Genomic DNA, 14,223 nt, shown 5'->3' on the forward strand with positions numbered 1-14,223 from the left:
TCCTCCCCAGTGCTCCTCCTCCTCCTCCAACCAAACTCCAAAGCTCAGCACTCAGGAGCCCCAACTCCCACCCCGGGAGGAGCCCACCTGCCCGGGCCGCCCCCCGCCCCGAGTAGCTCCCGGCCAGCCCCACACGGAAACACGGACCTCACAACGTATTCAAAATAGTCTTTATTTCATCCAAAGCAAAGCTAAGTACAGTTCTACAATGCACATCGCTTGTAGAAGCAGAACAGTCTGATCAGATTCATTCTGTGCTTGAACCGGGAGTCGGTGCTGGGGGGACGGGGGGTGGGGGGGCTGCATACCTGCGCCTCCCAGAGCCCCCGCCCCGGGCCTGTCACTGTGTCCTTAGATCTATAGTTCTATAGGAAAGTTGACTATGAGTATTGTTCTCCAAGCCAGAGGAGTAAACCATGCATAAGCTAGTCAGCAGCACTGCGGATCCCGCGGAGGTGGGAGGGTCAGAGTGCAGCCAGAACCCCATTCCCCCCACCCCTCCGCCGGCCGCTGCCTCACCACAGACAAGATGGGGGTGCAGACAGATGGAATCTAGGGGCGCAGCTGGGCCCACCTCTTACGCTTCCTCAGTTTCCAACTCGAGCTGGGGAAGATGGCTCCCGGCCTGTGCAGCGCCCCCTCCCTCCTCTCTCGGCCTCGCAATTTCGTCCTGGCTGCTCTCTGTTCAACCCCACACACGGGGAGGGGGGGGGGGGGGGCTCCAGGAAGGATGTCGTGTGCCGAGCTCAAGGGCCAGGAGCTCAGAGCCGGAACTGCCTCTCATGGACATCACTGTCAGCACGCATGCCCGGTTCTCCTCCGGGTCAGCCCACCGGTCCTGGGGACCACCCATGGGGACTGCCACGCCCGGGGGGGGGGGCTCTGCTTGGGAAAGCAGCTTTACCTCTTCAGACACGATTGCACACCCGAGACGATGATTCTCCGGGGGCACAGGGCCGGCTCCGCGACATGACCTTCTGTGTTGCAAAGATGACACCTCACAGGCTTAGTGCCACCCACCCAGTGCCAGGAGAGCCCCAGACACCGGCACGACCGGAACCGTCCCTTCCCCACCCTCAGGGCCAATCCCCTCTGCTGAAAACCACCCCACGAAGAAGCCACGGGCGAGACACCCGCAGCGTCCACCGGAGTTGGTGTTGCGAAGACGACAAAGACAGAAGAGCGGCAAAGGGGAGGAGGGGGGGGACAGAGGAAGGGACCGAGAGGGGGACTGTGTTCACGGGATGAGGGCCAGACAGACTTGGAACAATCCCTCCACGTATAAAACCTGCTTCCCAGAGGCCTTTCCCAAGCCAGAACGCGATGTGAAGACCCAAACTCGCCACGCCTCACCGCAGACCTGTGAGGTAGGTAAGTTACGACGCCCATCGCACAGGTGGAGAAGACTGGGAGGGGGGCTGCAGGATGGGGAGACACAGGGAGCCCCGAAGCCCCCGCCCCTCCCTCCCGCAGGGGGAGAAAGAGAAGACAGCGGGGCCGAGCATGAAGGCAGCTGGAAGTTTCCTGAATGGCTCACGGCTCTGGTCTGGCTGCTTCCAAGACCCGGGAGATCTGAACCTGAGCCCACCAGGGTCTGTGGGCGGAGGAGGTGGAGCAGAGGGGACTCGACTTGGGGGGAGGGGGGATGCTGGCCACGCCCACAGGCCCCCTGTGGGTGCTGCTCCCCCCCCCCATTTCACCACGGGGAGCCTGTGGCAGAGCCTGAGGCGGTCCTCACCTTCTAGAAAAAAAGCTGCTGCTTTATAGATTCCCCTAGGACCTGGAGGACACAGGGGAGAGGAGGAGGGGAGGAAGCAAAGGGGGGGCCCATCCGCACCCCTCCTGGGTCCCCCTCACTGGGGCCCTGCAGGCAGACCCATCGGAAGACCCACCAGGGTTCTGAGGAGCACCTCCACGGGTGTCTCCAGGCCCCAGTGGCCAGCCACCGGGCACTGCCCACGCGCCTCCAGCCTCCTCCGCCATGCGGGGGACGCGGAACTGTACAGTTAGGTCAGGGCTGGGCTGGGGGGTGAAGGAGAAGGCGAGGGGAAAAGCCAGGACTCGGGGAGCTAAGGCACGGTCCAGCCCCACGATCAAGGGGTGTGCAAACCAGCGGTGTAGAAAGCGGAAGGAAAGCGGATCCAGCCTCCCCCTGCCCTTCCTCAGCCCCGGGCTGGGAGCACAGGAGGCCCAGCTGAGCGGGAAGCAGCCGGGAAACCCGGGGGCTCCTTCGTCGTAAGAAGAGAGTCCCTGAGGCGCAGATGAACCCAGGGCTGTGGAATGGAGGCCCCGGGGCCCGAGGGACGACGCTGGATGGACAGGAGGCTGGGGGGGGGGGGGTCGCCCTTGGGGCAAGGTGACACCCCTGCCGTTTCCAGGGTGAGCTGGGCCCAGGAGCGCCTGGGTGGCCGTGGTCCTCCAATGCCGGGGGGGGGGAGGTCTGCCGGCATTGGAGGGCTGGGGTCCACACCCCAATGGCCTCCTCCCCGAACCCCTGAGCAACCCCAAGGGCAGAGGGCAAGACAGGGCGAGCTGAGTTCCTTCCGGACGCCAGCAGCAGGGTTAGCAACTCAGAGCAGGGCGTGGGGCGGGAGGCCAGGACAAGGCCGACACCCCCCCCCACCACGGGAGGGAAGGGAAGTTCCCCATGGGGGGGGGGGGGGAGGCTGGAAAGACCAGGTGTCTCGAAAAGCCCAGTTGGCTTCTGAGGTGACCCCACACCCTTCCAGCCCTGCTCCAGGGTCCTCCGGCTGGCTTCCACCATCAGAAGGGTTTGCTCTCCACGCGGGGCTCTTCCTTCAACCCATCTGCAAGCTCCAGCCTGTGCGCGGTGCCTCGCTGACCCGCCCAGGTCCCAATGGGTGGCGAAAAACGTCCATCAGGAGGAAAGCCGACGGCCTGGTCACTCAGGTAGGAGACTCCGTCTTCCTAGGTGTTGGGGACCAGCCCCTTCACACCACAAGCCCCCCCCCTTCCCTTTCTCCCTTCCACTGGCCAGCCCTGTCCCTGGAAAGCTGGGGCGGGGAAAGGAGCCCCTCCCTTCCTGCCCAGAGAGACTACAGTTTGAGCCAAGCAGCAGAGAGCTCAGGCACGTGGGTTCTACTGTCGGGGCTCAAGCGTCGATGTGGCCGTCAGAAAGCGGGGCTCCCCGCGCCACCGGCCCGGGCAGGGCCTCACACTTTGGTAGGTGGCTTCTCCTCCGCCTTGGAGCCGGGCAAGCCGTTCTCGGTGTTGTCGTTCCCAGAAGAGCTCACCAGGCACTCCTTCCTGCGGAGGGGGACAGGGGACATCACCAGGAGAGAAGCGGTGACCGGGAGGGGGGGCGCTGTTGGCCCCCCCCCCCCGCCCGCCCGGTGCCCGGGCTTCTGAGAGCGGAGAGAGCAAAAGGCGAAGGCAGCTGAGCCCTCCGGGCCTCTCCCGCCTCATGTGCAAGGCAGCCCCCCTTCCTCCCAGGAGTAGGGGTGCTTGGAAGGGTGGTAGCGGCCTCGTTGGCCCCAGCTTGACTCCTCGTGATGGAGGCCGACCAGGGCTGGGTCCTGGGTCCAGGGGTCACATCCAGGCTATGCCACCCCAGGGCCAAGAAGGAGTAGAGCCCATGGGTTCCTCCCTCCCGGACCTCTGGGGCCAGAAGAACAGTGAGAGCCCTGGGGGAGGGGGAGGGGGGCAGGCAGAAGCAGAGGAATGACACCCAGTCACGGTGGAGGGCACCCGCGGGGAGCCGGCACCTCCTGGGAACCAACGCCCCCCCCCCCGCCCCACTGCCCAGGCTGGGTGGGCTCCAACGTCAGCGTGTCCCTCTTCCAGGGCAGTGCCCAGATGGGAAGGACCTTGCTCACGGAAACCGTCTCTTGTGCCGGGCACCAGTGGCTCATGACTGTCAGCCTAGCTACTCAGGAAGCTGAGATCTGAGGATCTCAGTTCAAAGCCAGCCCGAGCAGGAAAGTCTGTGAGACTCTTATCTCCAATAAACTACCAAGCAAGCCAGAAGTGGCATTGTGGCTCAAGTGGCAGAGCACTGGCCTTGAGCTTGGCGCTCAGGGACAGTGCCCAGGCCCCGAGTTCAAGCCCCAGGAACAGCACAAACAAACAAACAAACAAAAAAAAAAGCAGGGATCAAGCTTCCTAAACACTTTAGTAGATCTTTCAGCAGGTATATAGTGCAAATGAAAAGGGAGAGGATGGACATAGGATTGGAAGGAAGACAGCAGTAAGAGGAAGAATAAACGGATGGTATTTATGAACTTAACTCTACATATTCAGTCGCTGGGCTCCTCAGCTCAAGTCTGTAATCCTAGCTACTTGGGTGCTGGAGGTTGGGGGACTCACAGTTTGAAGCCAACTCAGACCAAGGGAAACTTGCAAAACTCCATCCCAACCAATGGCTGGACACAGTGACCATGCCACATGTCACCACAGTGACAATGCCATTCTCAGAGACACAGGGAAAATCACAGCCCAGACAAAAAGTGACACCCTTCTTCAAAAATAACCCATGTGTCCCAGGAGGCTGAGAGCTGAGGATCAAGGCTCAGAGCCAGCCCGGCAGGAAAGTCCACGAGACTCTTAACTCCAATGACCCACCAGAAAACCAGAAGTGGCGCTGTGCCTCAAAGTGGTAGAGCACTAGCCTTGAGCTGAAGAGTTTGGGGACATTGCCCAGGCCCAGAGTTCAAGCTCCACGACTGACAAAAAATAAAATAAAATAAAAAATAACCCATGCAAACCCGGTGCTGGAGGCTTACACCTGTCATCCTCACTACTCCGGAGGCCGAGATCCAGAGGACAGAGACCCAAAGCCCGCCCTGGGTAGAAAAGCCAACTAGAATCTATCCCAAACTAACGAGCAAAAAGCAGGGTTGGAGGCGTGACTCAAGCGGCAGAACACAAACTGGGCAGGTAGGAGGCTCTGTGTTCCAACACCAGTACGACAAAGGAAAGCAAAAGCATCAATAAGCCGATCTTGCCGGGGGCCGAGGGGGACAGGCCAAGGCAGAACGAGGGGGCGGGGAGATTGGCGGCGCAGAGGGGAAGCGGACTCACTTCTTCTCCTGCGTCTTCTTGATGATGAAGGTGATGAGCTTCTTCAACAGCAGGATGAAGATGAGGAGGCCGATGACTCCGCCCACCACGGCCAGGATGATGAGTGTCACCGTGTTATCCACGACCTCCACTGCCCGCGGGGCGGGGGGGGGGGGGAGGACAGGACAGTCACCAGGAGCCAGCACCGGGCCACCAGCCCCTCCCAGGCCCACGGCCACGGGAGGAACGGGAACACGGTGTCCCCCGGGGCTTAGCTTCTCCCCCCGCCTCCCAAAGACTCCGATGCAAGCTGGCAATGGTGCAGGAGAGGAGCCCAGAGCCATCACTAGGCTCTCAAGCTGCCATGGGAGCATTGATTGCAGCTTTCTAGGCAAAACAAACCCTAGGGAGCCGGGGGCCAGGGGCTCACGCCTGTCATCCTAGCTACCCAGGGGGCTGAGATCTGAGGATGGAGGTTCAAAGCCAGCCCAGGCAGGAAAGTCCTTGAGGCTCTTATCTCCAATGAACCACCAGAAAACCGAAAGGGGCGCTGTGGCTCAGAGTGGTAGAGCGCTCGCCTTGAGCTGAAGAGCTCAGGGGCAGCGCCCCGGCCCAGAGTTCAAGCCCCAAGACCCACAAAAACAAACCAAAGAACCCCTCAGGACTTCCTGTCTTGCCTTCTTCACCACCTTTGCCAACCAGCTCTCCCCAGGCCAGCCCGCAAACACCAGCTTCCTTCGCGGCTTGCTTTCTTCTGCCCAGAACCCCATGTTCACACCCAATATGATTCCTTGGCTTAATGATATCACTCCCCCCCACACCCCCGGACTGGAAGGGGGAGCGGGCAGCCTCCTTGAGGAGCAGGATTGGGTCTGTCTCCCGCATGCTGCTGTCTCTAAGCATCTAGAACAACACCCACCACTAAGTAGTTGCTCAAGAAATGAGTGTTGGGCGAGGGAACAAAAGACTGTAACACCACCACACAAATCCACCCGCCCGGGCGTTCTGGGAGAGCCAAGGAGCCAAGGTGAAGAGTTCCACCTCAAGGCCAGACTTCCAGAAAGGGCTCCACCCATCCCTGGCTGAGCCCAAAGGCAGCGAGAAGAATCTGGACAAGGGGGGACAGAGGAACCCCAAATGCCAGCCAGAGGACCAGACTCCAGGCTCAGCAAGGCCCCCCCTCCCCCCGCATCGTTCCTCCCACCCCTGCCAGCCATGCACCCCACCCTCCTCCTGCCTACGTTTGTCCACGACTTGGAGGAAGATGGTGGCGCTGTGTTCCAGGTTCTTCTCCTTGGGGTTCTTCACGTGGCAGGTGTATTTGCCTGTGTCGCTGAATTCCAGGTTACTCAGCTGAATGGAAATGTTGTTCATCTTGTTCTTGGTGCTGCCCACCAGAAGGAGACGAGCATCGTCCTTGAACCTCACCCTGGGGTCAGACTTCTCGTTCTTCACGATGCCATCGATGAGCTGAAATGCGGGGGATGGGTGGTCGGGGGTCATGACCTCCTCCAGCCCCGCCCCTTCCTCCCCCCCTGCACCTCCCACCCTCCATCGAGACCGGGGCCCAGGCACTGGACGCTTGTGGAGGCTCAGGGTTAGCTTGGAGGTGGACTGCCTGGCCACCTTGCAGACAACTCTGTAAACACTCTGCCCCCCCCCCCCCCAGCTCCTTCTCCCCCTTCCTTCCAACTCCAGCGTCCAGCTCTCCTTCACTGGGACTTTTCTCACTCCCGCTCTCTCAGCCTCTGTGAGGACCTCACACTTGCTAGACAAGTACGCTACCACGCACGCCACACCCAAGCCCCTTTTTGCTTGTTGTTGTTGTTGTTTTGTTTTTGCCAGTCCTGGAGCTTGGACTCAGGGCCTGAGCACTGTCCCTGGCTCCTTCTTGCTCAAGGCTAGCACTCTGCCACTTGAGCCACCACGCCATGCCAGTTTTTCCGGTCTATGTGGTGCTGAGGAATTGAACCCAGGGCTTCCTGCGCGCTGGGGAAGCACTCTACCGCTAAGCCACATTCCCAGCCCCTGTTGTTGGATTTTTTTTTTAATTTTTAAAGATATAATCTGGAGTGTTTGCCCTGACCAGCCAAGGCCATATTTCTGGCCTCCAAGTAGCTGGGATGGCACGCACACACACCCCCCATAGGTGGCTGTTAAACTATGTGTTGCACAAGCAACCCAAATTCCAGGCTTTCCTTAAAGCCAGACAGAGGACTCTAACCGGGGAGTCCAAAGGACACCCCCCCCCATGCTGGCAAGACCATCCATGCACGCCTCCCCCTGCGGGTCTGTCTGGAAGGAATACGGTGGGGGGTGGGGGAAGGGGAGCAAACGGTGGGTTCTGGGGGTGGTGGCAAGGAGGGCATCCGGAAGGGGCAGCGCCCAGGGTGGGCGGCCCCGACGGCCCTCCTGGGGGACTTACGATCTTGTAGGTGTCACTGTGGTTGTAAGTCCACCAGAAGTGCAGGTCCTCGAAGCCGAAGCAGCTGGAGAAGGTGCAGGGCAGCAGCACCCCGGAGTCGTTGACCGCGTAGATGGTGGTGGCCTTCCCCACGGACACCTCCAGCGACAGGGACGCGGGGAGGAGCAGGAAGAGGCCTGCGAGGGGCGGAAGCCCGCGGGAGAGCTGGAAGGAGGCGCTCAGGCCAGGCAGGGACACCTCTGTCCCCTTCAATGTCCACTTCGGGTGTGCGGCTCTCCCTGACACCACCCGGGGCACTCAGCCCCTCCATCCTGCCCCACCCAACCCCCCCCCCCCCCCCCACCCCAAACTCTCTTCTTCCACCCTTTGGCCTGGAAGGGATGGAATTCTAGGCTGCTTCACAGCCCTTGTGGCACCCAAGGTGACCACTAGAGGGCGCCCGCGTCCAGGGAACGGAGGCCCTGGCGGTTGGCAATCTCCCCCCACCGCACCCCATCGGAGCAGTGCAGGCAGGCGGGGGGGGGGGGGGGTCCCCTTCTCATGGGTGAGCGCTTCCCCTAGGACGGTGCACACTCCCAAAGTTTACGGGTGGGGGAGGGAGGGGAAGTGGGGTCCCTGAGACGAAAGAAGGAAAGGACGGCCATGCATCATCCCTGGGCCTCTCCTCACCCAGCCCTGCCTGCCCGGGTGGGGGGGGGCAGAGGGACGGGGGGCAGGAGGGCAGAGGGGCAGAGGGGCGCCTTCAGGCTGGGCGAAGCCAGCAAGGCAAGCACGGAGGGGAACGCAGGAGGCTGTGTGAGACCCTCGCAGGGTGGCGCTGGGCGGCTCCCGGTCCCCTCCTGGCCTCCACGGGAGGCCCCTGGGGCTCCAGCCTCTCCCTCCCCGACTCCCCACGTGGGGTGTCATCACAGTGCATCTCCGTGCCCAGCCTCGACTCCCCTCCATCCTCCTGCATCACTGACGTGACACCTGGGCCTCGGCCACCAGGTCCCCCACGTTCCTCCAGGAAACCCCATTTGCCCCACGGTCACTGGAGAAAGGGCGTCGGATTGTATGTGAACTCCTTGCCCCTGGGGGAAATGGAAACCTGCTCCCAAGGAAGGCTCTCTGGTCTCGCTTAATTCCCTCCTGCACCGTCGCAAACTGGTTTCCTCTTGCTTTGCCCATAGGAGACCACGATGATGCAGTTGCTTCCACACAATGTGCTCTAAACGCCAGAGAGGAGGCGCCCAGGAATGTGGGCGGCCTGGTCCTGTTCTTGGGGGGGGGGGGGGGCTCCTGGCCTTCCCCTCCCCTTTGCTGCTGCCTGGAAAGTGAAGAGCTCATACTCTACCACCAGCACCCCACTCAGAAAGCACAAGAAACCCAATCGCGACGCCCTGCCAGTGTCAGGAAGAGTGGTAACGGCTGGCATTTACAGGGCGTTTACCGTGTGCCGGCCTGTTTTCTCCTCACACCTACCCTGTGAGCCGTGCACTAGTGCAAGTCTTCAGTAGAGATGAAAGGATTGGGCTTAGAGGTTAGGGAACGTGTCTACCGTCAACAAGAGAAGCCGTTCAGTATCCCATAGTCCCCGAGCAAGGGACTCCTCTGAACATCCTAAATAGATTCGGCTGGGTGGCTGAATCCTAGCTACTCAGGAGGCTGAGAGCTGAAGATCACCGTTCAAAGCCAACCCAGGCAGGAGAGTCTGTGACACTTCTATCTTTAATTAACCACCAAAAAGAGAGACAGGTGCTGTGGCTCAAGTGGTAGAGTGCCAGCCTTGAGCAAAAACACTCAAGGACAGTGCCCAGGCCCTGAGTTCAAGCTCCAGGAGCAGCATGTAAGCATGTGTGCATCTCAAGGAGCGTCTCAAGTTCAAGGGCGGCCTAGGGCTACTTAGCAAAACCTAGCCTCAAAAATAAATAAATAAAACTTCATGCCAGGCACTGGTGGCTCACACCGTTCATCCTAGCTACTCAGGATGTTGAGATCTGAGAATCCCGGTTCAAAGCCAGCCTGGGCAGGAAAGTCCATGAAACCCATCTCTAATTAATCCCCAGAAGGCAGAAAATGAGACTGTAGCTCCAGCGATAGGGAACTAACCTTGAGCAAGAAAGCTAAGGGACAGTCCCAGGGCCTGAGTCCAAGCCCCGGTACTGGCACACGTGCGTGCATGCACACACGTGCAACATACACACAATTCAAAAATCCAACCAAAATAAGACACAAAAGATGCACATCAAAAAAAATGCTTTTTATCGCTTTACCTAGGTAGAAACAAACAAAAGAAAAACACAAAGGAAGGGTCCAGAAGAGAGAGCACTATTTCTCTCCAGTCTAGCTTACAGCGCGGTGTGCTGCATTTCTGCCTGGCGTGGATGACTTGGCTCTAATACACGCGGGACTCTCTGAAGGAACCACTGCTATGTTCTCCGTAGCCTGGAGGCGCTCAAGGGAAATGCAGCAATGGTTTCCACAGAGCCTGCAGCCGAGGGGACAGCCGAGGAGCCGGGCTGCTCCACTGCCCAGCCCGCCTAGACGGCGGTCAGGAAGTCCTGCGCACAGGGAAGCCCAAGGGCCCGCCTCCTGAGCTCTCACCTGTACGGCTGTGCTTCAGGAAGGAGAGGGAGCCCGGGGCATGGGATCCACCCCACCCCCGGCTGCTTCAGCAGGACGGCCACGCCAGAAGCGGACTTGTGAGCAAGGCACCAGGCAGGGCCCCACGCTGCCCGCTGACCTTGACAGAGTCAGAGATGCTCCACCGGCATGCCCAGTCCCACGCGGCACGGGGATGGCTGAAACCTTCCCCGCCTCCCTCAGCTTGGTGGGAAGCCAAACACACCCCAGACAGTACAACCCAAGAAGGGCTTCTGGGGGGGAGAAGAGAACGAGCTTTCCAGCGGGGGCGCGGGCGTGGATGTCACCGTGACCAGTGCCAGCCGGGAGCGTCTCCGGGCCGCTCACACATTGATTTACACTCTCACCCGGTACCACAGCTTGGATGGTGTCCACGGGGCTGCCTCCCTCAGGGAAGGGCCTGCTCCGCCCCGAGCGTGCATCCTCGGGACAGCCGTGTGGGCATGCGTGTTTGGGAGTGGGGCCTCGTGGTGGCACCATGAGGTTGGTCCTCTACGTTCGTGTGGCCCCAAGATCTTCCGTCCTAAGTCTCACAGCCGTGCCAACCTCTCCAACCATCTCCCTTGCCACCCTCGGAAGCCTCCAGCCCTCTGCCACCCGACTAAGGATAGATGCACCCCAGCTTCTCAAGTTGTATTAAAGTAAGAAAAGAGAAGGGGGAGAAGCGTTCAGCCCAAGGCGACTGTTATTAACTATTCACACCAGCGGGAATCTGACCATAACTGTCATATACTCCAAGGTCAAGGCCAGGCAGGGAAGAGTCCTCCATCTTTTCCCCACAACCAGGAATCAGTCTCATCCTCCTCTGAGCAGCGGGAAGAACCAGGGCAGGAAGGTCCTCAACGCTAAGTTTAGCTCTCAGAGCTTCTGGCATGGCAAGCAGGCAAATTCAGCTGAGACCTTCTGGCCCCAGGGAGTCAGGGAGGCTCAGATTGAGAGCTGGGAGGCAGAAAGTGGGCCGAGAACAGCAGGACCAGACCCCTCCTGGGACGGGAGCCCAGGGGGCCGTGGGAGGCAGGGCTGGGGCCACGCAGGGCCCCTGGGCCCCGGAGACGAAAGGAAAGATTGCAGCTTCCTCACCCTAGGCAACCTGCCTGCTTCCTGCCCACCCCCAGGAGCTTTGCTGGGGTGGAAGCATGCCCCCGAGACACTGCCCCAAGGACACAGCTGTGCAAACGAGCCCAAACAACACGCCTGGCCCTCCTCCCACCGGCCACTCAGTGCCCAGTGGTGATGGCCAAGGCGAAAGATGGTGCAGAACCCGCCATCAGGACTCAAGGACTCAGCCTTCTCTGTCCCCACAGGCCTGCCTCCAGCAAGACTCCGAAAAATGAAAAAATAACACAAAAAAACAAATAATCATCATTTCCAGATCCAAACCCGCCCTCTCCCTCGACGGCTCCCTCCCCCCACCCTCTCCTTCAGGAACTCCTGATTCATTCACCCTGGCTGGTTGCTTCCTCTGTGTGGAACTGAACACCCTCTTCCTTAATTGCACTCTCATTAAACAAGCCCTTAATAAATACACACCAAGGGAAAGCTGGTTGTGCAACACGACACCCTCACAAGTGGTAATTAAACACAGATCACAGCAATTAAACAAATCGGGGAACAAGGAGGGGGTGGGCAGGGCAGAGGCGGTGCCAGTTGCACGAACAGGGAGGAACCCCGGCCGGCCGGCCTGAACTTGGGGGGCAGCTTCGCAAAGTGCTCCTGCAGTCCGGGAAAGGGGGATCTCGGTTGGTTATCAAACATCTCTATGGCCTCGGCCTAGGAGACTGGGTTTGATATGGTGTAGGGCAAAAGGACTCTGGGGGCCCGGTCTCCCCAGCTGCAAAGACATCAGCTCTGGCACCCCCAAACATCCATGTCATGTCCCCCCAAACCTTACTCATCCTCCAGCCCTAAGTCTGACTGGACTGTGGAGCTAGGAGGCGGGGCCCGGGAGGCCTGGCCTCGGAAGTCGCCTTCCTTCTCCGCACAGGGCTCCTCATCCGCTGGACAGCTCTGGGACATGGTTTCCCAAGTCCCTGTCCACCCTGCCCCCCCCCACATGGTCAGCTAGTTGTACTGTCCTCTTGTGTCTTCCGTTAGACAGTCAAAAATGTCAGCGGTGTCCCAAGCTTGGCACCGGGCCTCTGGGAGTGCTCCACAAGTGGCTTCCGGGGAGGATGGGGAGGGGGGACTGGAGAGCCAGTGTGGAGCTGCTCCGTCTTCTCCTAGCCTGACCCAAAGGGGGTCCCAGTTCTACTTGATACGCCCAGCAGAACAGGAAATGGAGGGGTGCCCTCCTGGAGAAACTACCAAGACCCCTTGTGCCCTGCTCTGCCACGGTCCCCGTGCCCGGGGCCCGCGTGGCTGCTCACCGAAGCCTGGCATCGTGGATATTCGAACAGCCCAGGGCCTGGCATGGCACCAGCCCGCCCAGCACAGTGGTAGAAGCAGCCCGCCCTGTGGAGTGACCCCGTTTCCCCTCGCTGTGTCCACAGTGGGGCCCAGGGCTGAGGGGAGAGGGGAGCGGTGCCCAGCGGCTCCACGCACATCCCACCAAGAGGAGCCGGGGGGCCTCGGCGCGCCCCACTCCTTCAGGGTCACTGCGAACGGCACCCACACTTGCACTCCACCTCGCTGCAGGAATGTTAATGAACCCAGTGGCTGGGGGGCAGGCAGGGCCCCCCCACACCTCCTGCTGGGGCTCCACAGGCCTGGGGTTCCCACATTCAGCACAATGCCCTCTGCCCTGTGCCTGACCAGCGAAGGCTGCTTGCTGCCAAAAGCCAACGCTACCCAACATCCACCAGGAGCAGCACGGTGCCAGCCCGGGAGTCGGCTTACAATGAAGTCCGGCTGTGATTTATGAGATTATATTCTGGACTAATAAAATATTATTCCCTAATCTTAGACTCTGACACTCAGCATGACCGCGGTCGGACGGATAGATAGTAATACGACTCAGTTCTCTCCTCTGGGCACTGAAGACATGGCTTCGGGGTCCTCACCGTCACCCCCAAAATGAAGAGCCAAGAGCAGGTCAAACAGGTCCTCCATTCAGATATCTCTGAAGAGACAAGGCTCTCCCTAAAACGTGGCTTTCGGGTGGTCTTCAAGACCCCCAAGCCCTTCCAGCGTTTGGAGCTGCAGGGAAGGCAGAAGGGGAAAGGGGGAAGGCAGAAGGGGGAAGGCAGAAGGCAGAGGAAGCTAGCAGAAAAGGTGCCCGAGGAAGGGGGGGGGGTCTCCTACCCCCCCCCCAGATGCCCAGCAAACAGCCAACAGTTCCGGACCGGGGTGGAAGCCGCCTCCCCCGCCCCCCCCCCGCAATCACACGTGCAACCCGTTTGGCACCCCGACCCCCAAGGCGCACCCCGCACCCCCACTCCCGAAGTCTGCAGAGCCCCGGCTGCAGCCCCAAGACTGCAGAACAAAAAGCCAACTCCGGGCAGGCGGGCGGGGGAGGCTGGCGGGCTGGAGTGGGGGTCACACCGGGCCCCCCGGGAACGCAGCCGGCCAGCTGGGTGTCCAGCGGCGGGAGGTCGGGGGACTCCCGCGCCCAGCCTGCCCCAAAGCACCCCCCTCTCCCCGCGCTCCCCTCCTTGACGGCGGGGTGGGGGGCGCCCGGGGAGACCCAGCCGGGGCTGCCTTACCCAAGAGCCCGGCGCCCAGCCATGTCGCCGGCGCTGCGCCTCGGCCCCCGGCCCCGGACATGTCCAGCTCTCCGCGGAGCGCGGCGATGGGGAACTGGGCGCCGCCGCGCGCGCGCTCCGCCCGCCCGAGGTCGGGGAGTCGGCCCCGCCCGCCGCCGCCGGGGAGCTCTGCACCCCGGGAAAGTTCGCGGGGAGAGCGCGAGGCCGGGCGGCGGGGCGGGGAGCGCGCGGGAGCGGGGCGGAGGGCGGGGAGGGGAGGGAGGGGGAGGCCGCGCCGCGCTCGGGACGCGCTCCAGCCGCAGGAGGGGCGGTGGCCGCCGCCGAGCCCCGCGCGCCCCGCGGCCCTGCACCCCCACCCCCACCCCACCCCCGGGCTCGGGCTGGGCTCCCCCGGCCCCTCCGCAGCCGGGCCGGGCGCCTGCGGCTGGGCACTGCGGAGCCGGCCCGCAGCCGTGCGCAGCGCCCCGGGCGCGGAGCCGCCAACGAGCGCCCACGAGCGGCACCGTGCGGGCGGGG

At 61.5% G+C, this 14,223-nt stretch overlaps 1 protein-coding gene across 1 annotated transcript; it reads right to left on the bottom strand.

The window, feature by feature from the left end:
• Positions 1-153: 153 nt before the first annotated feature.
• Positions 154-13,885, bottom strand: Scn4b (sodium voltage-gated channel beta subunit 4). The gene is made up of 5 exons (XM_048343918.1): positions 13,708-13,885; positions 7,445-7,620; positions 6,261-6,489; positions 5,041-5,170; positions 154-3,267 (listed from the first exon to the last, which is right to left on the bottom strand). The coding sequence occupies exons 1-5, from the start codon at positions 13,766-13,768 to the stop codon at positions 3,174-3,176; spliced, it is 690 nt and encodes a 229-aa protein (XP_048199875.1). The 5' UTR covers positions 13,769-13,885; the 3' UTR covers positions 154-3,173.
• Between the last annotated feature and the right edge of the window lie 338 nt (positions 13,886-14,223).

This window comes from Perognathus longimembris, chromosome 3, assembly GCF_023159225.1.
Source record: "Perognathus longimembris pacificus isolate PPM17 chromosome 3, ASM2315922v1, whole genome shotgun sequence".
Lineage (NCBI taxonomy): Eukaryota > Metazoa > Chordata > Mammalia > Rodentia > Heteromyidae > Perognathus > Perognathus longimembris.